The sequence below is a fragment of the Natrix helvetica genome (assembly GCF_964273705.1).
Source record: "Natrix helvetica genome assembly, chromosome: 9".
In the NCBI taxonomy this organism is placed as follows: Eukaryota; Metazoa; Chordata; class Lepidosauria; order Squamata; family Natricidae; genus Natrix; species Natrix helvetica.
The window spans coordinates 6,634,802-6,659,330 of record NC_138560.1 but is presented as its reverse complement, the minus strand read 5'-3'; the positions used below and the strand labels follow the sequence as shown (position 1 = coordinate 6,659,330).

General features: G+C 43.9%; 1 protein-coding gene across 1 annotated transcript; it reads left to right on the top strand.

Annotated features, from left to right (window-relative positions):
* Positions 1-1,993: 1,993 nt before the first annotated feature.
* Positions 1,994-18,434, top strand: PPP2R1A (protein phosphatase 2 scaffold subunit Aalpha). Its single transcript, XM_081962833.1, has 15 exons — positions 1,994-2,220; positions 4,901-4,991; positions 5,753-5,853; positions 6,566-6,798; positions 6,936-7,083; positions 7,201-7,356; positions 7,584-7,698; positions 8,996-9,066; positions 9,471-9,605; positions 10,198-10,371; positions 10,747-10,807; positions 14,570-14,724; positions 15,044-15,186; positions 15,582-15,673; positions 16,933-18,434. The coding sequence occupies exons 1-15, from the start codon at positions 2,068-2,070 to the stop codon at positions 16,947-16,949; spliced, it is 1,845 nt and encodes a 614-aa protein (XP_081818959.1). The 5' UTR covers positions 1,994-2,067; the 3' UTR covers positions 16,950-18,434.
* Positions 18,435-24,529: the final 6,095 nt, after the last annotated feature.

Sequence of the window (24,529 nt, the reverse complement as noted above, 5' to 3'; positions counted from 1 at the left end):
ATTATTATTATTATTATTATTGGTAAAGAGCAGTGGTGGGCTCCGGATCCCGTTCCAACCTGTACGGTTAGAACGGGCCCGGCATTGCCCACATGGATGCACACAGTACACACATGTGTCGTACCTGCCTACGACGCCTCTGCAAGCCTCCCGACGCTCCAGCTGCTCGTTGGAGCATTGCGCAGGTGCCATACGAGCCATGCACATGCACAGAAGTGCCAAAGGCTTAAAGGACAGGTAAGGAGCTTGGCAGGCGGGTGGACCCTCCGGAGCACTGTACCGGAATGGTACCTGGTGCTCTGGGCAGGCTCTGGTACGCCCATATTGGGTGTACTGCCTGCAACCCTCCACTGGTAAAGAACTAATACTATCATGTCCTGAGGCCCATCACCCAGGAGCTAAAGGGGGGGAATCTTTGTTAAGTAGAATAGACTGGCTCAGGCCTTTAATGGCCCACTGACAAAGAGGAAGTGTTGTGGCCCAGCAGCGGCCAGCTGAGCTGTTGGTGGACTCTGACAGCTCAGACCATTATGGGACTGCTCTGGAGGATGAGGAAGACTCTGGAGGGTGTTTGGAGTCAGAGCAGGAACTAGAGAGGCCTGTTGGCCACCAGGTGGCATCTGAGTCAGGGAGCAGTGAGGAGGAACAGAGGGAGGTTGTCCCTGATGTGCGTGTACGTAGAGCTGAGAGAAGAAAGGAACAGCTGTAGAGGAGACATCATAGAAGGAAGTAGGGACAGCTGGCTAAGGTTGTGGCCCCTCCCAAAGAGTTTATAGGTGGAGCAACGGGAGGGGAATCTTTGCAGGAAACAACAGTCCATTTTACTAGCCATTGAGAAAGCATTCCGTAAATTTAATCTTGGGTTCTTGAAGATAGCTTTCTAGGCTCTTAGCCAAGGGGTGGCTTTATCTATGTAATTAGTCGTGGCAGACAACCAAGCCGGTGTCTGCATATTCATTGGAATCACGGGACAGGACAGTGAGGGCAGCTCAGTTTCTGCCTCTCTTGAGTTTCTACTTCTCTTTTTAGGGGAAATAGTCTGCCATTTTAATATTTCCCAAAATATTTCATTTCTCTAGGAGAGGGGTGGGTTTTAACTTCCAACACTAGCAAGAAATGTTAAACCAGTTTTTTTAACATTCCAGATAGAGTATGTGGGATTTAATCTAATAGGAAGATAGAAAAGAACAACTCAACAGTAGAATCAAGTGGGTTCCCTTGATGTCTACAAGCCAAAACAGGGTTTCCATGGAAAAAGGACTCCTTCAAGAAGGGAGAAGTTGAAATCCAGATTTAACACACACTCCTCCAACTAGACAATTCCATTAACAGTCAATGAAGTTTTAATGTGTGTAGCAAGTTCTTGATATTTTGTGTGTGTGTGTGTGTGTGTGTGTGTGTGTGTGTATGTGTACACAATCATTCATACATTGAATCCACAATTCCATTTTAGAAAGAAAATAAGATTGGCAAATGGGCATTGAAAATGTCTTTGCACCAAGCCCCGGCCAACTGAGGTGAAGTCATAAATCTATGACGTAAGCTTGCGTCACAAGTTATCCTGACGTCACCGCAACGGGAAGAATAGAGGCAAAGTTGCTTTGGCAACCTAGTCACACACTCGCCCTCCTCTGCTTCAGCTGAAAGGAAAGTTGGTTCCACTCTGGGATTGGTTATTATGAGCTGTCTCTCAGAAGCATTGCCTAATCGCCTCTCCGTAATCGGGAGGCGGAGTTAAGATTACATTCCAGGGGCGGGACTATTCCATAGTCCTTTGTGAGCCTTATGACAGAATGAATAGAGAATAAAGATCCTATTATGAATCGGAAAAAGGCGGGGATATAGTCCATCTAACCAATTGGGATGAAAGAGAGGCGGGCATAAAGAACCTAATTTCCCAAATCTCTTTGTGGGTGGCGCAGTTCTGAAACATCCGTCCAATGAAGAACAAGAAAGCCAGTGACAGATAGACAGCTATGCTAAATTAGAAGATCGGAAACGGGGAACTCGTCTAAAAAGAATCCAATCAGCTTTTCGTATAAGAGAGAGTGACAACCCAAGGAACCAATGGCCTCTCACCCGCCCCTGCAAGGCAACAGTGAGAACCCCGCGCAGTCTTCAGAAGAGAAGCCGGGAGCTAAGATGGCGGCCGCCGACGGAGATGACTCCCTTTATCCTATCGCTGTGTTGATCGATGAGCTGCGGAACGAGGACGTTCAGGTACGGCCCGATTCGACGGGCGTTCAGCTGTTGCTGAGTGGGGGAAAAACCAGCCGCGGGGAGAATATTTCAACCCCAAGAACCCAGCTCCCGGCACGATGACCAATCAGGAGCGGTCTTTTATCTGAGAAACCCGGATGGGAGCCCTGAGAAACGGAGCCGGATTGGTCGCGAGAGGTCTCATTGGAGAAGACCAAGAGGAAGGGGGTGGCTAATGAGAAGGGCCGTATTATCTCTTTCTCCCCTCCTGCGGCAATGCAAGCAGCCGCGCGATTGGTTGGGCCACTCATTTCTCTGTTGTGGGGGGGCGGGGGTGGTGATGGTGGAAGAAAGGGAGGCAGGTCGTCTTTTTTTATGAAGCGTACTTGGGGAAGAGAGCGGAGGGTTCTGATTGGGTCCTTGCCCAGCTCGATTCAAGCTTCCTAGCCAATCGGTGAAGGTGCTAGGATGGGTTTCCTGGTTCTGGCATTTCCTTGCTGGGGATGTTTTAGCCCCCTCCCCTCCTTCCCTCTGCATGAAAGGCGGTAAGGGAGGGGTTGTCAATAGAGGAGGCCGAGGTGGAAGGCAGCCCTTGATGGCTGAGGAAGGGGTGGAGCCCTTCCCCTCCCCACCCCTCTGGCTTCCGGGTGGATGCCCTCCAGATGTGTGGCCCTTCTTCTCCCACAATCCTGAGCTTTCTGGGGCGTCTCTGTTTGAGAAAAGGCTGGCCCAGTCCTTGTCTCTGCTGTGGATGTTTCAGATCAGAATAGAATAGAGCTGGAAGGGACCTTGGAGGTCTTCTAGTCCAGTCCCCTGCTCAAGCAGGAGAACCTAGACCAGGGATCTTCAAATGTGACAGCTTTAAGACTTGTGGACTTCAACTCCCAGAATTCCTCCTCCAGTCATGTTAGCTCAGGAATTCTGGGGGTTGAAGTCCACAAATCTTAAACTTGCCAGTTTGAAGACCCTTGACCTAGACCATCTCAGACAAGGGACTGTCCAGTCTCTTCTTTAAAACCTCCAGTGATGGAGCGCCCACGATTTCTGAAGGCCAACCCATCTACTAGCTAAATGTCGGTGGAGAGTTCTCAGCCATCCAGGTCTTGGTTGTCTCCAAAGGTCCCAAATAATAAAGGCAGAATACAAAATTTAAAAAATAAGCCTCAGCCACCTTGTCCCAAAGGTGCTTTTTTTCAAGAGGCAACTGGACTGCCTGGTTTTTCTTTGAAGATGCTAAAGGAGGAAAAGCGAAACGTCTTCGAAAAAACACCCCAGAAAGTCCAGTGGCCTCTTGAAAAAAGCACCCTTGGGACTCTACTGTGGATGTGCAAGGAAAAAACAACAACGATCTAGGGCTCTCTTGTTGCAGGAGTAGCTTTAGGGATGAGACACGCTCATTCTGGTGGGCAGCCAGCCAGCACGATCCAGCCTGCTGTAAAATGCTTCCAGTCTGTCTATTGGGTCAGTGTCTCTCAAGCTTGGCAATCGTAAGATGCGAGGACTGTTGGTTGGAGAAGCTGAGGAATTGAAGTTAATGCATCCTATAGTTGCCCCATGGTTGAGAAACACGCCCTGGCAATAAAATAAGAGCAAATAGGGATCCAGGGGATAAAATTGAGTCTTGAGAGGGGTGCAGTTCTTTCTGGAAGCTGGTAAGTCTCATTATGAATTTGAGCAAATGAACCTCCTTGGCAGTGAGACAGTTATTCTATCAGAATAGAAATAGAATGGAATATTGGACAAGTGTGAGTGTATATATAATGTATTGTTGTGTAATATATGTCACAATGTACATATAAACAGCAAGAATAGGTCATAGATGATCAATCAGATTCTCGAAATTGAACTAATTCAGCAGAATGGGATACAATTGTATGTATCTGAACCTTAAACTGGGCATCTCCAATTGAATAACCCATCAGCGGGAGGGGAGGAAAAACACCATTTTGTTATTTGAAGATAATGCCCCACCACCATCGCCATTTATTTTCCAGTTTACTCTCACAATACACATGCTTCACTTGGAAAGGAATCCAGTGCCTATTGGAAATGAATGGGAGCAATACAGCACGATAGTGCTAAAGGGTCATCTAGAGGAGCAGTCTGTATTTTTTACATAGATAATACATATTTGATCTTAAGGGTGCTTAACGTATCACGGGTAAATGCAGAATAAAAGCACTATTATGCATTAGTCACCAGATGCAAACAGGTGAAATCCTGCTGGATGCAGGATTAATATTCATTATGTCCCGATCAGGGTTATTCAGTTGGAGATCTTGACAGTTCTTACTGTCATAATTTTCAGAAAGATTCAGAAAAGTCAACATACACTAGACATACAGGCAAGGAGCTGACACCTGTTTATAAAATGGAAACAAAACTGTTCTAGTAATTTCTCCTAAAATTATGGTTTATGTTAATCATACATACTATTTTTATCTATATGTATCAGTGATTATATACTGTAGATGAGCAGAGCAATACAGATTTGTATGTTTGAATAAGTATATACAAAGGGGCACCTGCTGCCCTGTGGATGAATTATGAAGAAGAGTCCAAAAACTGAGTGCTTTATTAGTGCCATAATAGTTTCAGTTATCTGCAAAGTCAGTATTTAGCATTCAGACAAAAGTGGCAGTTTTCTCCTAAGGTTCATCTGTGTGAATCTGTTCCTTGCATTTCTCCCTCCCATATGCAGCTTCGTCTGAATAGCATCAAGAAACTCTCTACCATTGCACTGGCCCTGGGCGTTGAGAGGACGCGCAGCGAACTCTTGCCTTTTCTCACAGGTAAATGAAAATACTTGGCAAGATAGGAAATAGAATGTGAAAGTAGCCTAGAGACAGTTTGGGCACATTTCTGTTCCAGTCATTTATTTTAGTAACAATATCTAAGTAAGTTAATCATCATTATTCATTAACCAAACAAAAAAGAAAGATTTGTGGAATTGCAGTGTTCCTGGACCTACACCTGTATCTCACGATAAAATCAAGCCTGAAATTGTATGCCAGACTTCCCCTAACATGAAGCATGGCAGACATTTTGCCCAATAGCTCCATTCCTGACCATTGATCCTGCTGGCCTGAGGTTGATTGAAGTTGTAGTTGAACAGGTATGGAATCATATCCTGTAAGCAGTGTCACCAAGGTTACCCTTGGAAGTTGTATAGAGTATTCTATGTTCTAAACTATTCAAATTTTGCCCAGTATTGTTTCTTGGATCTTCCCAGGACAGTTTGTGAAATATTGATGAAGTTCTGTTAAATTGGACATGGTGCTTCCATGGTTCATTGGTATTATTTCAAATCTCTCTCTTTAGATTTCTTAAAATCTATGTTCTCATATTCATTTAAACTCAGTGCTATTTATTACTTAAAAATAAATATCATTCCAGCTATTCAGAGACTCATTTTGGCTGCCTGCCAGTTCTCCCTGTACCTATGGAAGGATAATAAAATAAAATGGAATTGGCACTTCCCATATTTTGTTCTAAGAATATACAGGCTTTGTCTTACCTTTTTGTTGGTTTCTCGTTTTTTAACTTCTTGCAGACACTATTTATGATGAGGATGAAGTGTTACTTGCTCTGGCAGAACAGCTGGGAACATTTACAGCTTTGGTTGGGGGCCCGGAATATGTTCACTGCTTGTTGGTAAGTTATAGACCAGTTTCTGTGAAGGGCTCAGGAAGAGTGACTAACAGAGGGAAAATGAAACCACTTCTGTTCCTTTCAAAAGATGAAATTGGGGCATGCATGCTTTTAAATGTCCAGGGATAACAAGCTGCTGATAAGTTAGCTTGGGTGGTTTAGAATCTTAGATGGTTTGATTAATTCAGGGGTGTCCAAACTTGGGAACTTTAAGACTTGTGGACTTCAACTCCCAGAATTCCCCAGCCAGCCAGCTGGCTGGGGAATTCTGGGAGTTGAAGTCCACAAGTCTTAAAGTTCCCAAGTTTGGACACCCCTGGGTTAATTAGTAAAGAAAATGTTTATTCCCTACCAAATTAATAAAAGTGTTAAAATGATATTTTGTGTTCATTGTTCGACTCCATATCATAGGTGGATTTAATATATGGAATTTTTTTCCCCAAAATGTTTGAATTGCACCCAGATAGAACAGTATGACTGGAATGTAACATTTTCCCATTTGGATGCACAAATCCTATTTTTCAATCCTATTCCTTGCTCCCTGTGTAGACTTCCTTGCCCTCTTCTCAAAAAAGAACAGAATTACTTAAATTCTTGTGGTGAACCCAAATGGACAAAACAGTAATTAAATTATCAGAGAGCTCTTTGTTTTTCCTTTCTTGGTTGTTCATGCAAGATGCATGCGTAATACGCCATTTCCTCCTCCTTTCTCCAGCCCCCCCTCGAAAGCCTTGCTACGGTCGAGGAGACGGTGGTGCGGGACAAGGCCGTGGAGTCCTTGAGGGCAACCTCCAATGAACATTCTCCAGCTGACCTTGAGGCTCACTTTGTGCCCCTGGTGAAGCGCCTGGCGGGGGGTGACTGGTTCACCTCTCGCACCTCTGCTTGTGGCCTCTTCAGCGTCTGTTATCCCCGAGTTTCCAGTTCAGTTAAAGCTGACCTCCGCCAGTAAGTCAAATGCCTTGCAATCAAAATTGGGACCCCCATTATAAATTCTGAATAATCAAAAGAGGAGAGATTCCTCCTGTCCTATTATGTTGCAGTTAATAAGTTTCTGCATTCCTTTTTTTTTTTTTTTTTGGCAGATATTTCCGAAACTTGTGTTCAGACGATACTCCAATGGTGAGGCGAGCTGCTGCTTCCAAACTGGGCGAGTTTGCCAAGGTCTTGGAACTGGAATATGTCAAAAGCGAGATCATTCCCATGTTTTCGAACCTGGCGTCTGACGAGCAGGTCTGTATGGCCTGGTGTTAGCTTTGGGGTGATAAAGGGAGCCGGCTGAATCTGAGGGGTGGGCTGTACCCTACCCCTTGTGCTCTTGGTGAGGAAGATTTCCCATGTTGCACACAGGACTCTGTGCGCTTGTTGGCTGTGGAGGCCTGCGTCAATATTGCTCAGCTCCTGCTTCAGGAGGACTTGGAGTCCTTGGTGATGCCGACGTTACGGCAAGCAGCCGAGGACAAGTCTTGGCGAGTCCGTTACATGGTGGCTGAGAAGTTCACGGAGGTTTGTACAAATACTTGTGTATTTTGAAGATTACATTGGCTTCGTTTTTGAAAGCTAAATGAGATTACATGTTAAAAATGTATCGGTGCTTTTGTTCTTCTGCCCACCCCTGTCAGTTCTGTGGACCAAGAGTTTTTGGGTAGAATTCTTTCTGGTGGGGAGGAATGTTGTGCTGTTTGGAGTGTTTGCATGGTCAGTTTTGGGACTGGTTTTTTTTTCCCCTATAGCTCCAGAAAGCTGTTGGGCCAGAAATCACAAAAACTGACTTGGTCCCGGCCTTCCAGAATCTCATGAAAGACTGTGAAGCTGAAGTGCGAGCGGCAGCTTCTAGCAAAGTCAAAGGTTATTTTTAATCATTATCAATACTGTCTTGATGTTTACATAGTTGTTGTGGCCCACCAGCAGAGCTGGCAGCAAAATCGGACAGTGAGAAGGTTGGGGAACAACATGGGCCAGTCCTAGAGTCTGAGGACTGTGTCGGAAGCAGAGAGGGGTCCAGAGCCATATGCCAGTTATCAGCTGCCTTCAGAGTCTGACATCAGTGAGGCAGACAAAGAGCTGGAGCCTGTTCCCAGTGTGCACATGCACAGAGTTGCCAGACGAAGGGTACAACTAAAGAGCAGGGGTCAACTTGGGAGTAAGGCCAAATGATGAACGGCCCTTCCTAGAGGAAATTAAAGAGGAACGAAAGGGGAGTGGAGTTTGCAGGAGACAATTAGTTCGCTTAATTGGTTCGTGACTCTCCGAGACTCCTTGCCAAGTTTGGCAGATATCTGCCTGTCAGCTCTCCAAGCCAGATAAGGTCTGTGACTGTAAATCCTCCCTTGAAAGACTTTGCTGGATGTGAATGAGCAGAAGTCACAGTCAATTAATAAAAGGGGACCAGGAGTTCGCTTCATGCTCTTGGGAAGCCTGGGTCAGAACAATAGGATTTCCCTGTACAGGTAGTCCTCGAGTTACAGCCATTCACTTAGCAACTGTTCAAAGTTACAGTGGCACTGAAAAGAATGGCTTGAAACCATGGCCATATCCCCATAGTTACGCAATCAAAATTTGGGCGGTTGCCAACCAGCTTGTATTCACAAGAGTTGCAGTGTCCCTAGGGTCGTTTGAGCACCTTTTGCAACCTTCCTAGCTGGCTTTTTTACAGGCAAAGTCAGTGGGGGAAGCATTCGCTTAACAACCTTACGATTCACTTATCCAGTGTGATTCACGTAACCATGACAAAAAAGGTCAGACCTTGGGCGTGACTCACTTAACAACTGCTTTGTTTAGCAGTGGAAATTATTGTCCCAATTTGGCTTTTTAACTCAAGGACTACCTGTATAAAGGCTTTCTGAAAGGGATGGATTTCTGGGCAAGAAAAGAAGAATTTGATTTATTAAATGAACCTCGATGTGTAATTGTTTTAAGGAGCCGCTTGTTGTGTAGACATAAGGAAATTGTCTGGATCCAGCTGTAGGAAGACTTTAAGTTTTCAGAACAGAGTTCAGGAATATTTTTATGTATAGTTTCGCAGATGAGTATAGCATCTCTTGGGCTAGAGAGGTTTAAGTACTCAGTTGATAATTAGGAAAAAAAATATTACCTGGGTGAAATCTGCACTGAAATTCTTATTTTCCCATTTTTCTTTCCCAAGAATTCTGTGAGAATTTGTCTCCCGATTGCCGTGAAAATATCATAATGACTCAGATTTTGCCCTGTATCAAGGTACGTACCAGGAAGCCACCTTCTCTAGTAACTTTTGAGCAGCCCTTATAAGCATCAGCTCATAGTTTTAGTTGGCCCAATCAGAGGCATGCTTGCGGGAAGGCTGAAGAAGGCGTTGAGGAGTTGTCCATAAAGAGCACAAGGAAAGCCGTTGCTTGCTTCTGCCTCTTAAGACATTAACATTCACAAGGTGACCAAATTGTAGAAGGAATCTGGCTGACTTCCTCTATGAATGCCTGATTGTAGAAGTTCAACATTGGCTTATGGAACTGTATTTCAATATTCCAGTTATTTATTACAATCAACAAATAAATTGACAGCAATGGTGTGTATAAAGGCAGTGAGACTGGAGGCATTGCATACATAGTTTGTGGTGTCTTAAAATACGTCCTTTTATCATTTAGGAACTAGTATCAGATGCCAATCAGCACGTGAAATCAGCCTTGGCATCCGTGATCATGGGATTGTCCCCTATCCTGGGCAAGGACAATACAATTGAGCATCTTTTGCCTCTCTTCCTGGCCCAGCTCAAAGATGAGGTGAGTATTCCTCCTTCCCCTTTTTGAGGTCACTTAAGAGGCTTTGTGGTTAACTCTTGGAGGTGAACATTAGTGTTATTTGCTCAGATGGCTTCACTACACTGAGATTAGTTAGTAAGAATAATTAAAGAAAATATATTGGTTAGTGCAGCGTTTCTCAACTTTGACCACTTATAGGTGTGCGGACTTCAACCCCCAGAATTCTGCGAGTTGAAATCCACAGATTTGAAAAGTTGCCAGGGTTGAAAAACACTTGAGTTTAGTAGTGAGGCATGTATAATAATCACCACTAGTTAAACGATCTTAGATAATCCATAGAAGATACTTCCTAGTCCTAGGATGAATAGTTTTCTGAATAGTATCAACTGCACTTTATTGTACAGGATTTTTCCCCCCAAACCTTGCAACTAGTTACGTTGGTATTGCCATTTTTTTAGCTAACCAGAAAGTTGAAAGTTTTAACTTCTGTTCCTTTTTTTCATCTTACCTGAGTTCTTAGGAACTTCTCTTTAAACTAGCACAACAGGAAGCATTTTAGAATGGCAGCTGAGGCAGTAGCTCTTCCCCATTCTCGTCTGCTCTTTTTCTGCAGTGCCCTGAAGTCCGACTCAACATAATCTCCAACCTGGACTGTGTGAATGAAGTGATCGGCATCCGGCAGTTGTCTCAGTCACTGCTGCCAGCAATTGTGGAGTTGGCAGAGGATGCCAAGTGGCGTGTGCGGTTAGCTATTATTGAGTACATGCCCCTGTTAGCTGGACAGCTGGTGAGTGTGGGTTTTGCTTTGTTTTCAACCTTTTGAAAAGAACTGTAAACATTTGAGCTTTTTACTCAGCAACCTGGACATTAGTCAATCAGTTAGAACGTGAATAGCCACAGGTGCTCGTAGAGTTCCTGCTTTTCTGTGATTAATTCTGCCAGGGCTTTTTTGTCAAAGTCTCCCAAGTTCAATGACTATTTGCTCGATTGCCCTGCAGTGCCTGCTAATTGGACAAAGTCTGTTTCTCCAGATTTCTTTTTTTGTTTTTGTTCTGTTGGTTTTGTTTGTTTGTTTGTTTAAACGAGAATTCTATAACCTTATTTGTAACCTCGTAATTTGTAATCCTCGCTGATTCATTTGCTGTCGCTTTGCTGTCTTCAGGGTGTGGAATTCTTTGATGAGAAGCTAAACTCCCTTTGCATGGCCTGGCTAGTGGATCACGGTAAGACTCAAATCCTGATAACTGATATTGGTTAGTTTCTCCATTACCAATCACCTCCTGTAACATTTGGTCACAATTGGGCACATCGCTTCTAAGTTGCCCGATACAGTGTCAAGGAAGGTACAGTACCAAATCTGAAGACGGCTGTATTTTTACAGGTAGTTTTTCACTTACAACCGGTTGCTTAGCGGACACCCAAAAGGTACTTACAACCTGGTTCCAAAGTTCTAATGGCTGCCCTGCCCCCCTCACCTCCCAATTATACAACCATATTTGGGGCACATGGCATCTGGCCTGTGTTTATGGCTGCTTGTAGCATTCCTGTGGTCAAATGACCACAATTTGCAATGTTTTTTGGGGGGAAATGGGCATTTATTTCCAATATTTGGCAAAAAAAAAAAAACATAGCAAGCAATGGATTTGCTTAAGAACTGCTGCAAAAATAAAGGTCCTAAAATCAGGTCGGTCATGTGATGGACCACTGGCAGCCTCCATGATGGTCGTAAATAGAGTATTGAAATCACCAGAATCTAATTCTGAGAGAGGTGATTAATTCTGTGTTTATCCCCAGAAGCATTAATAGCTTCATGGCATCTTTAGTTTTAGCTATGATGCCAGCTGCAGCTTCATCTGGACCGGAAGCTTTTCCTCAGTTCTCCATTCCCTGGATGGAGGATATCATGCAATCAGGCTTATATGGAAAACTCTGGAGTTGTTGCATGGGATCTTTGAAGAGTTAGCAGCTCTTTTTACGTATTTCGTACTGAATGTGAGATCATCTGAGAAAATGCTATCAGTGGCTCCTAGAAAGTGCAGCGCAGTGAATAACTTTTAGTACAAAGTTCTTCTTTTACGGAATCCTTGGAATAATACCTGTAGGGAAGACTGGTTTCTGTATTCTTTTGTCTGGTTTTTCATCTGCTAAATCTTCATATATCAAAATGCCCTAGATCAGGGGTGTCCAAACTTGGGAACTTTAAGACTTGTGGACTTCAACTCCCAGAATTCCCCAGCCATGGGAATTGAAGTCCACAAGTCTTAAAGTTCCCAAGTTTGGACACCCCTGCCCTAGATATTTAGTTTGTAGATCTATTTCATTGTTTATAACTTTTTTTATTGTAAACACCTTAGAAAACTTTTCCACACGTTTCTAATGGAGGTTATTAATCAGGTTTTTAAAAAATGAATGTAAATGTCTCATAGGAATAGAAGCACGCTTTCTTTCATCTCGGCTGCTGAAGATTTATTTGATTAATTGATTTTTATCCCGACTTCATTGGGATAAAAAAGACCTAATATTCCTTCCTTCCCCTATTTTCTCCACAACAACAACCCTGCGAGGTATGTTGGATTGAGAGTGGGTGACTGGCCCCAAGTCATCCAACCGGCTTTCATGCCTAAAATGGGACTAGAACTCACAGTCTCCTGGTTTCCAAGCTGGCGCCTTAAATCACCAGACCAAATTTTCATGCAATTCATCCCAATTACCTATAGAAGAAAGAGGCTTGTAGCTCAAGAGGAGAATACAAGTTAAAGTAGTTATTTGGCTTTTAGCCCACATTTTTAAAATTCAGTGCTTTTCCCCAACTAGTGATCTAGAGCACTGAAAGCATATTTCAGAATTAATGGGATCCATTGTGTCAGCAATTTTCTCCAGCTGAGAAAATGAATCACTGAAGGCTTTTAGCACTAAAGTAAAAGAGGTTGAGTCGCATTTCGGTATTTAATGGGATAATCTTTTCTAGCAATTAAATTCAGATTTAATGCAAGTACATTAGGAAAAAAAAAAATTACAACGCTGTAGCTTTTTCGTCTTGTTTTTTTCCCCTGTTTCAAACTTTGATTATTCAGCATGCAGCATTCATATAATTTTCAGTTTATTTTTATTGTATTTTGTACCACTTCGAGCATGTTAATGATAACAGTGAATTTGCGCTTTTTGGTCTCATTCTCGCCTAATATAATGCGCTACCAGCAGTGAGTTCAAGCTTTGACTAGTAATTATACAACATGGTTAAAAGCTCATTTTCAACCTCGAAATTCACTGTCGGTTTCAGTTATTTCTGGGATGGGTACAGAGTAGCTACAGCATTAAATGGGGATATAAATTTCCGGTGGAAGCCAACTGTAGCAAAGTTCTCGCAATTATATTTCAGGTACATCTACCATCAGTTCCAGTTGGGTAGGAAAGAGGTAATGCAGACTGTAAAAGAATAAAGTCGGCTCAATTAGAAATGTTGCCTGTGGCATAAAATAGAACTGGTTTCCCATGCTGAGTTCCAAGAAAATGTATAGATAGGACTCCACCAAAGAACAGTAATTTGGCCAGTGTCAAATGCACAAGAAAAGCACACTCAGTCACACTCTCTCCAATAAAGGAGGATATTTATAGCTCGTGGTTGAAATGAGGGGGTCCCTGGTACTCTCTGAACGAGCTTGTTTTCTAGCAGATGTTTCATTACCCTAATTAGAGAATAAGGATAGGATAGGATAGAATTTGGAATGAAGGATAGGACAGGACAGGACAAGATCTTGGAGGTCTTCTAGTCAAGCCCCCTGCTCAAGCAGGAGAACCTATACCATTTCAGACAAGTGACTGTCCAGTTTCTTCTTAAAAACCTCCAGTGATGAAGCACCCACAACTTCTGAAGGCAAACTGTTTCACTGGTTAATTGTCCTCACTGTTAGTTAAGTTTCTCCTTAATTCTAGGTTGCTTCTCTCTTTGATTAATTTCCAACCATTGTTTCTTGTCCTGCCCTCTGGTGCTTTGGAGAATAATTTGACCCCATCTCTTCTTTGCGGCAGCCCCTCAAATATTGGGATACTGCTACCATGTCACCCCTCATTCTTCTTTTCTCTAGACTAGCCATAACCACATCCTGCAGCCGCTCTTCATATACAATACAATAATACAATACAATAGTAGAGTTGGAAGGGACCTTGGAGGCCTTCTAGTCCAACCCCCTGCCTAGGCAGGAAACCCTATACCGTTTCAGACAGATGGCTATCCAACATCTTCTTAAAGACTTCCAGTGTTGGGGCATTCACAACTTCTGGAGGGAACTTCTGTTCCACTGATTAATTGTTCTAACTGTCAGGAAGTTTCTCCTCAGTTCTAAGTTGCTTCTCTCCTTGATTAGTTTCCACCCATTGCTTCTTGTTCTACCCTCAGGTGCCTTGGAGAATAGTTTGATTCCCTCTTCTTTGTGGCAACCCCTGAGATATTGGAACAATGCTATCATGTCTCCCCTAGTCCTTCTTTCTCTTAAGCTAGACATACCCAGTTCCTGCAGCCGTTCTTCATATGTTTTAGTCTCCAGGCCTTTGATCACCTTAGTTGCTCTTCTCTGAACTTTTTTTTTCTCTCCGACTACCACGGATGATGTTACCTAGCTAAGGTAATGAAATCTCTGCAAGAAAACAAGCAAGCTCAGAGAGCATCAAGGACCCCTAATTAAAAAAAGTATTTCTGCAGCCCCGAAGTTTCTCTGCATTTTAGAGACAGGATTGTTTTTAAACGAAATCTTGCAGTTATTTTTTTTCTTCATAATCTTGGACACTCTCCCATAGCTCTGAATATGTTTGTGATGCAGAGTTCACCTGTTGAAACAGAAAACCACGTGATTGCTCCAAGTATACCTCAAATCAAGTCTTGGGTATTGCAGCAAGAACTTGGCTCCCTTAGCCTTCTGTGTATTGCTGTTCTAGAATCTGTGCTGTAGCTTTAATCTGCCTTGTGCTTCCTTACTTCCCTCCTGCAGTTTATGCCATCCGAGAAGCCGCCACCAGCAACCTTAAGAAGCTTGTGGAGAAGTTTGGCAAGGACTGGGCCCACGCCACAATCATCCCCAAGGTGCTGGCCATGTCCAATGACCCCAACTACCTGCACCGTATGACCACGCTCTTCTGCATCAATGTGAGTTGGGGAAGGGAGTTGGGAGCGAGGAGAAAAAGCGGGACAGACCAATTGAGGGAAGGCGGAAAGAGGCGCGTGCGCTGGTTGTGAAGAGTCAGCGTAGGAACCGTGATAAGTTAAGGATCGTCCTTGCCCTGCCTGGTGCGATTTGGGGTTTTCTGGTTGGAGCGAAGAGTTGGCCTTGTTAGGGAACTGGATCAAAAGAGCTGCAGAACGAGCCCAGCGTAAGCCCAGCTCCAAAACAGCAAACCTCTTCAATAATAAGAACTCCTCAGATCCGAGTTGCACTGATCTACCTCCAGGGCTCCTCTTTTCCTAGGTGCTGTCAGAGGTCTGTGGCCAGGAAATCACCACCAAGCACATGCTTCCCACGGTATTGAGGATGGCCGGAGATGCAGTAGCAAATGTTCGCTTCAATGTAGCCAAGTCACTTCAAAAAATTGGACCAATCTTGGATAATAGGTACGGGGAACAATGGCTGTTGTTGATGCCATCCGGGTTTGGGGCTTATCTTGATTATTGGGGTGGGAGGAAATGAAGAGATAGAAACCGTGGTGGCGCAGCGGTTAGAATGCAGCATGGCAGGCTAAACTCTGCCCAGCGTCAGGAGTTCGATCCTGACAGGCTCAAGATCGATTCGGCCTTCCATCCTTCCAAGGTCAGTAAAATGAGGACCCAGATTGTTGAAGCCTCTGTAAACTGCTTAGGGAGGGCTATGAAGCACTGTAAAGCGGTATATAAGTGCCATAGCTATTGCTACAGTGGACATACTGAGGCTTTGGAGAACCTTAGATACAGGCCTTGTCTTCTGCCTATTTCCTCCTCTCATTCCTTGCCTGCCTTTTTTTCACCTACAGCACCCTTCAGAACGAAGTGAAGCCAGTGCTAGAGAAACTTACCCAGGATCCTGATGTGGATGTCAAATACTTCGCCCAGGAGGCGCTGACTGGTGAGTGTGCTGTCCCTAGTGAAACCTATTTCCTTCCTTCCTTCCTCCCTCCCTCCCTCCTTTCTTCCTTCTCTCCTTCCCTTTCTCTCACTAGACCTCAATTCTTACCATGGAAGGCCCTGTGGAAGATGGACATAAACATTCTTTTTTCTTAGGCGTCATCTTTGAATTTCTGTTTCCAAGGTGACTTCAAACTCAGGTGGCATTTAGCCTGTTCTTTGAATGCACCTGGTCCTTTGTTTTCCTGCTGTTAGCTGTTCCCAGCAGAAGGTTTCCCGGAGAGGTTCCTTCATCAGCTCCTTTGTAGCCACTTTAGAGAGGGAAACCTATGGGGGCACTTGTGATTTTGGGCCTAAGCTTGAGCAGCAAGTATACTAATTTTATCTGTAAGGATTACTTCCCAGAATTACCTCAAAGTCGGCATCTAGTTTCCCTTTGCAGCCAACCAAATATTTGTGGAAAGCGCATAAGCAGAAGCTCAGGCCTGGGCAAGAGTTTCCTAGAAGATGTGAATCTTCTCAACAGCTCAATCCCCCGATATTTCAGGGTTGGCTTCCTCGGACTCTTTGAGCAGCAAGCTTCCTGAAGCATTAGGTACACTGTTACTCAGGATCCAGGGATTGAGGGCAAGTTATATGTTTGAGGTGATGTGGAAGTTGTAGCAGAAGGTCCCACTTGCACCCTGCAGGGACCAACCAGCGAGCACCTAATTTGCTGGGTTCTATACAGTGGGAGACTCTGAGCTTGGAAGTCCCCTTTTCAAATTAATGCTAGCCTTTGTGAGTAACCGTAGAGTGGTGCAGTGGCCTAGAGGTGGAGCTCTCGCCTCACAATCAGGAGGCTGTGAGTTCGATCCTAGGTAGTGGCAGGTATTTCTCTCTCTGGGCACAATGAGTGTATATCTACTGAACAAAACTCTGCATTGGTGACAGGAAGGGCATCCGGCCATTGAAACACTCTGCTAGCTCCATTCAGTTGCCTAGACTCCACCCCACAAGGGATTATAGCAGGGGTCCCCAAACTTGGCGATTTTAAGACTTGTGGACTTTCAACTCCCAAAGGCCACAAGTCTTAAAGTTGCCAAGTTTGAAGATCTCTGGATTACAGGGTGGTTAAATGACGATGGTGATGATTTGTGAGTAACAGTGTACAATGGGCACCGGCACAACTGAATTGATAGCCGTTAATGAAATGGTTTATTAGCTTTCATAAACTTATGAACATTCAATACCCTCTTTTCCTCTCTCTCTCCCATACAGTGTTGACGTTAGCTTGAATCCGGGACCTGGCTCTGTTGTCTCTCCAACGTGGATGCTGTTGGGCCAACCATTTTTTCTCCCTTTTCCCTGCATGTGTATGACCAGCCCACCCGTCTCCTCTTGGATGTACATGATGGAATTAGGCCACGGCTGACTATGGTCCTCTCGGGAGCCCCACCTCCCTCTTCTTCTCTCCTCCTCTTAGCTCTGTGTTTTCAGAACCTTCTTGGGCAGCTGTTATATTTTCTCCCCTTCTCATAATAGTCAGGTTCAACTTGTTCCCACCATCCGGGGGCCACAGGTGACATCCTCCTCCTCCCCCCCAGTTCTGTGAAACTTGCAAGAGAGACAGAGCAGGGGAAGGGAGGCAGAACCCATTCGTTGAGGCTTCCTGTCACTTCTGGGCCACAGTTTGCATGGGAATGCCACCGCCATGGAGCGTGTAACTCCGCATGACACACACACACACCCCCATTGAGCTTTTCTCCCAGTCCATGCTCGGCCTGTTTAGTCCCTTACCTTTTTTTCATCCTGATGATTAAAGCCACCACCTTCTCCCTCCGACTTGCTTGGCGTTGGAAGTATCAGTTCAATGGGAATGTTTTCCTTCACTCAAAATCAAACCTAGCAGCATCTTGACTCGGTTTTTGTTTTGCTCCAGAGAAGGTAGAAGGGTAGTTAAGTCCTTGATTGGACTCTCTCGGTTGATCAGGCTTCGTTGTACAGTGTTTTCCCACTTCCCTCTGCATGATTCTCTCCTGTGCCTTTTTCTGTTTACGATAGGTTTCCTTTCCCTGGCCTTTGCTGGAAGGAGGTAGCTATTTGGCGCATGGGGATGTGTCTGTGTCTGTGTGTGTGTGTGTGAGAGAGTGAGTGAGAGAGAAAGACAGAAAGAAAGCCATGGAGCAGTTGACACGGGCTGAAGAGTTTAAAAAGAAAACCCAAATCGCTTTGGCTCATCACAGTGGGATGCTACCTCCAGGCTAAATTTAGTCCCATATTCCCACTGAACTTCCAAACAGGGAACCGTTCCCAAATTCCGGTGGTGCAAAACGAAAAGGCGCTCTTTGATGAAAGAGACATCTGTTGGCGGGAAAAGAGGGGACATTGGGTCACTTTCTCCAGCAGTGATTGGATGATTCCTGTGGGCTCTTGATTGATGGGGGCGCTGATTTCTGTCCCAGAGAACTTCCTCCTCCCTTCCAGCTTTGCCTTAGTGGTGTCCCAAGCTTTCCTCCTTCCGATACCTTTTGAGTTCCTCGCTGGTTGTCTCTCTAACACTAGCACTGGACATGTTGAAAGAAGTGTGTATTCTTCTAACCACTCATCTCCTAACACACACACACACACTCTCTCTCTCCCTTCGCTCCCACTAACGGGAACGTCATTTTAAAAACGTCAGAATTTTTTGTGTGTATATGTATGTACACTTGTTTTATTTTTTTCCTCCTCTCTCCGATTAATAAAATGCTCGATCGTTACTTAACAAGGCTGGTAAAGAATGAAGCTGGGTCAGTGAATCTTTTGAAATGAGGGGGGCGGAGGAAAACCAGTGGCCATCCAGATATTCCCGGTCTCAAATCTTCCTTCAGTTCTAGCCAAGACAGCCAGGAGCAAAATAGGAAGGGAGTGTATACAGGTAGTCATCGACATGACTCTTAATTGGGCTGGTCATTAAGTGAATGCATTGTTTGCTATGCGGAAGGGGGTGTCAAACTGGATTTCTTTTGAGGGCCAGATCAGCATTGTAGTTCTCCACCACGGGCCGACTGGGGTGGGGGAGCCAGGACGGACACCTGCAGCACCCTGCCAGCCAAAATGAGGTGTGGGTGACCCCACACACGCCCCATTTTTGGCCTGAATGGCATCCTGCAGCATGGGGGGGGGGGATGCACACAATCTCCTGCACTCTGTTTTGGCTGCCAGAGGCACCCCCCAGGCCAGTCTTTTGCTATTTCCAGGCTGGCCCGTGGGCCAGATACAAGCACCTCGTGGGCCGGATCTGTCCCCCGAGCCTTGAGTTTGACACCCCTGCTATAAGGTGCTTTTCTGTGGATTCATAACTTTGGAAATGGGTCATAAGTACCTTTTGGAGATCTATTGTAACATCAAACGGCCACTAAGCAAAAGTTGAGAACTTCCTATAATTCAGCTTTGTTTTTAGAGGACTATCACTTCCCTATTTATCTTAGAAAGTGATAGTTGACAGGAACTGGGTCAGGCTGTGCAAGATCTCTTTCCATTAAACAATGAGGTATTTGGGTTACAGTTCGGTCGTTCCTTATGTAAGAAAGACAGTGGATCCCTCTTCTCTTAGACAGATCACTTGCATGCTTATAATGCATTGGATTTCCTTGTATGGGGTTCTGTTTTTCTTTTGCCTGCATAATCACAGCATTTTTTGCTTCGCTATCTTCCCTGCACCAATATCTCTGTAGTTTATTTACAGCTCCTGTTTAGGACTGTTCCTGAATCTCTGGCTCCTATTTTGAAATGTTAAAATTTCCAAAAATTTATCATTCCGGAGAACTTTTAGCACTGCATTTGGTCCAGCTTTGGCTCTCATCAAGGCTAATTTCCTTGGAGCAGAGCTCTTTGACCTTGGCCACTTCCAGATGTACCGATAGAAGAGGATATTTGTACCTTAGGATCGAACAGTAGGCCCTTGATGTTCTCAGAGTTTGGTTGTTTTGCTTGTAGACATTTCACTACCATACTAGACAGCATCGTCAGTGCCACCGCATCTGCAAGAAAGCAACCAACTTCAGCAGCAAGGACCCTGCAGGCTTTCAACTCCCAGAATTCGCTGGGGAATTCTGGGAGTTGAAGTCCACACATCTGAAAGCAAGTGAAAAACCCTACCTTTGGAGAATAGTCGAGCTGCTTGGGAGCTGGATCAGGTCCTTCAGCATGTGGAAAGATTTCAGTCACATCTTTTATGCCTTGAGTGCTTACATTATTTATTCTGCCTGCTTTTTCTATTCCAGTCAAGTTTTTGGCAAACCAAACAAAAAAAAAACCTGCATTGTTTCATTCGTTCCATCGTTGGCCATAATGAAAGGATCTACCTTTTATTGTAGTTGGGTTTAATTGATCAGATTCCGTTGTTAAAACGAACAGTGTGCTAACAGCTAGGCTGGTGAGAAGTGGGGAAAGCAGGATTGACTTGTGAAGAGAATAGCGTAGAATTTCTTTTTAATGGGTGGAGCTTTCCAGTGAAAGTTAGTGTGCCATCCTTAACATGAATCCAGCCAGTTCTGCTTCTTTATTCAATGGATCTTCCAGCATTTTGCCTGGAATTGATTTGTGCTTGTGGTTTGCTCAGAAGCTTATTTGTGTTCCTTTGATGAGGAACATGGAGAACAAAGGTTTCAGTATCAACAACCAGAAGCCTGGGGATGTTTTTAATTCAAGAAATGACATATTAAACAGATCCCCACCACCCATTCCAGGTTTGTTTGTTTGCGTCTAGGTGGGAAGGCGTAGGAGATTTCTGATGTCTTCATCCCACTTGCTTTATTTATAAATATACAAACAGCATAATTCAAAGCAAGCAGACGTTTCCCCAAGAGAAATACATCACATCCAACGCTTAGCGATTTATAGCCAGTTTTTCTTTACTCGTTCTAAATGCAAAGGTTTCCACTCTCACAATGCTTGGAATTTTCCCTCGGGAGCATCTAACAACCATTAAACCAGTGTTTCTCCACCTGGGCCGCTTGAAGATGTGTGGACTTCAACTCCCAGAATTCCTCAACCAACGGGAATTCTTGGCATTGAAATCCATACATCTTCAAGCAACTCAGGTTGAGAAATAACTGCATTAAAGGAACACATAGGCCTCTTTTGAGAAGGACCACAACCTAACCTATCTTCTTAATTGTCTACTGGTCATCCACCGCAGGTCGAAAAACTGGAAAGGGATATATGATTTGAGCAGTATTTTGCTGTTTTTTGTAAGTAGCCCCATCGCCAAATTTGAAGCAGCAAATATCTCAGAGTTTTCCTTTCCCCATCATAAACATGTTTTATAAGATTGAAGCAAGAATACCCAAAGTAGTATTTTTGGTACCAATCATACCAAAAAAAGAAAGACCTAAAGCATTTTCTTCCCTTGAATTTTTAAAACTGGTCGCTAAGATATCTGGCCAAGATATCTATCCCCATCGCCACCCATATCTGGAGATGGGAAACGAGCCTACAAGCTGTCCATTGTATAAATAAGATTTTAGATGCCTTTTTTAATGAAGGGAACAAGTTTTGCTTTTCTGGCAGCTTCCTACCCATACTCAGAAAGCTTCACTTCACTAGGTTTTGTTTTTGATCATCCTGCTGCTCTTAATTCAGCCGCGAATGGTGATTCTACTAAAATGACTGTCTTTTGTTCATCCTGTGTGATTGGCAGCCGTTGGGCTAATCAAAAGGGATATTTTTTTACATTGCAGAGAACATTATGCCTCTCCACAACGGGCTCTGACGATGAATTTACATCAGAGGATAGTTGTTTCTCACCCCTCCTGGGGAGGCACTACGATATTGAGATGATGATGAGAAAGATTATCTCTCTCCATCCTAGAATGCCTGGTGCCTCGTGGCTGCCTGCAGGGGCTTATGGCAATTGTAGTAACAGGACAGGTGTTTGGTGTGCCACTGGTCTTCCAGATCAGGAGTGTCCAACCTTAGCAACTTTAAGACTTTTGGATGTCAACTTTCAAAATCCATCAGCCAACAAAGCTCTGGAAGTTGTCATCCACAAGTCTTAAAGTTGCCAAGGTTGGACACCCCTCTTCCAGATGATGGCTGAGATACACATAAGATGAGCCTCCACTCTACCTTCAAGTGACATGCTGAAGTGTTCTCAGCTAGGCTGAGAAAAGTATAAAAATGTCAAGACAACCCCCTAAAAAAGTGACTTAATTTTACATCTTAGGCTATGCCAAACCTGGTAACTAAACACATCTGCAATTGCGAGATACGTCAAAGCTGTAAGCTAACCAAACAGGTTGAATTCAGACAACATAACTAAGTCAATATTGCGATTATAACTAAGCTTTACATGCTGGGCCACTTCAGCTGTTAAAAGTGGTGCGTAAACATGAGATTTAAAAAAAAATAATGTCCATTCTTTTCCTAAAAATACACGTGGTTTGTCCCCCAAGCACAGTAGGATATAAGACGTGGTAGGGAGTTTGATGATGGCAGGAGAGGGTGACTGTCTCTAAATTTGTTCCCGTTCTCTAAATTTTGTTATCTTAAGCCACAGATATCTGTTTTATGCCTCCCCCTGCACCACAATCAATCTGGGGTCCAAAGAACTGGCAGAATTTTTTAGCCCGAATCCCTGCTTGATGCAAAATACACAATGCTAGCCACATCGCTGAAACACTCCACAGAGACGAGACCCCTCATTTAAGACATCTTGTTCCATTCACCAAGTTTAGTTGCCAGTTAGTTGGAATTCGCTTTCTTGCACAATCCAACTTAGGGTTTTAGTTATGCGTACTGGTAAAAGTTCCATTTTGTTCCCCCAGTAGGAAACTTGATCTGAAGTAAGAGAGATTGTGTCAAAAACCGAATGGAGAGAGTGAGGTCTGTAGGCATCCAGAAAGCAAATGCAGTTCTCTAAAGCTCTGGAAAGATGGCTTTCCATCTTCCTAGAGTCATAAATGGTCTTCGAAGCCTCTATGCAATGGAAAATCCAGACAACTCCAAATTGCTCGGTTTTGTTCAAAAAGTCCTGATTCTTCTCTTTTCACTGGGTGCGTCACATCCACCTTCCCAATCTCGTTTCCCTAGCCTCAAGAGCAGGCCACCTAACCTTGGTAATGGAGTGAGTGTATTTCCCCCCCCTCCAAGTAACAAATTAGAAAGGTTAAAATGTCCCTTTTTCCCATTCCATGCTCTCCACAAAGTAGAAAAGGCTTGGTGTAACTGATGTCGGGGTCATTTAAAAGCAGAAGGAAGAGATTGTCCTATCCATTCTAGAGAAAGGATGACACTATCTTGCTTTTTAGTGAGCTAATTATCCGTGGTGGTTATTCACCCCAGGACATTGTGAAGAATGGGATAATGGTAGCCAGGGTACAGTATGCTTCTTGTTGGTGATCTTTACAAATGCAAAACATTTCAGGAACAGAGAGAGAGCTCTTGCTACTAATATGACCAAGACACAAAAGAGTTTTAAGGATGAAAGCAATGCAAAGCCCCCCTTAATGTATCTTAAAAGGAGAGTTGACCATGTAGGGTATGTAACCCTATCTGAATGCTAACTTAGAAGGTGAGCAAGTTTTCCTTGATAGTAAGACAAAACTCTTGTTTCTGATTAAATAATGTCATGGACTCAAACCTTCGCCTTAGACTGAGAACTTTCTTCAAAATAACTCACAGCATATATCTTGTTTCTTCCCCCCCCCACCCCCCGAACAATTACTCAAGTAGTGCAAAACAAGGGCTCCCTATTTTAATTGACAAGCGATTGATTAAAAGTAGTTTATAAAGTCCCCATAGGTGCAGACAGAGAAACTCTGCAGCATGCTTTGAAAAAATGAAAAATTATCCTGTGCTACATAAGAGAAAAAGAGGTGCCATGGGAGAGGATCCCCAGAAAAGGGATGCTTTATATTACTTAGATTAAAAAAAAAAGGAACCATTTAATTTTTAAAAAATAATTCCTTCAGTTCCAAACCTCTGACATGACACTAAATCAGTGGGGTTTTTTTTTTTTAAAAAAAAAAACTTGGCAACGTTTAAGATGTGTGGACTTCAACTCCCAGAATTCCCCCAGCTGGCTGGGGACTCCTGGAAGTTGAAGTCCACCTTCCTGAGGAATTCTGGAACTTGAAGTCCATACATCTTAACAGTTGCTGAGAATGGGGAAAAAAAACACTTACGTATAGGAATCTCGGAGTTATTAGCTAGGGAAGTAAAAAAAAAAAAAAACCTCCGGTAGAAACAGCAGCCAACCATTTCCATCTGATGCCCAGAAAATGGCCTTGATGTATGTATGTCACCAGGCTCAACTTGATGAAAAACTTGTATTTTTATAAGAGAAATGAAAAGAGAGGAAGAAGGAATGCATGGAATAGGATGGTGTTTCTTAAACTTAGCAATGTGAAGATGAATGGACTGCATAGGGCAGGGGTGTCCAAACTTGGCAACTTTAAGACTTGTGGACTTCAACTCCCAGAATTCCCCAGCCAGCAGAGCTAGCAGAGCTGGCTGGGGAATTCTGGGAGTTGTAGGCCACAAGTCTTAAAGTTGCCAAGTTTGGACACCCCTGGCATAGGGAATTCTGGGTGTCAGACCTGCAAGTCCTCTTTTCTCTCTAGGTTTCAGGCCTGCCACACTTTCTACTATTCACTTTCTATTGTGGGAAAATGGGAGGGTAGAATTATACGGAGTGGGGTGATATGTAGCCACAATAACATTCTTTCTAGAAAGCCAAGGTCATCCTCTGTCTCTGCACCTGGCTAGAACTGGATGGGTGGAAACTGCCAGCATGGCAGTGGAAAATTGGACCATGTGATGGACTTGTGGGTGTCGGGGCAGGATCTTAAACTTTTAACTGGGTAAGAAAACCTAGAAGCTTTCCCAATTC

What these genes read in the sequence shown, in the direction of transcription:
- PPP2R1A (XM_081962833.1), top strand. Translation starts at nt 2,068, where the DNA reads ATGGCCTCTCACCCGCCCCTGCAAGGCAACAGTGAGAACCCCGCGCAG. An exon ending in ACTCTTGCCTTTTCTCACAG is followed by an intron (nt 4,992 to 5,752) that starts GTAAATGAAAAT and finishes AACTTCTTGCAG; the next exon opens with ACACTATTTATGATGAGGAT. An exon ending in TGGCTGAGAAGTTCACGGAG is followed by an intron (nt 7,357 to 7,583) that starts GTTTGTACAAAT and finishes TTTCCCCTATAG; the next exon opens with CTCCAGAAAGCTGTTGGGCC.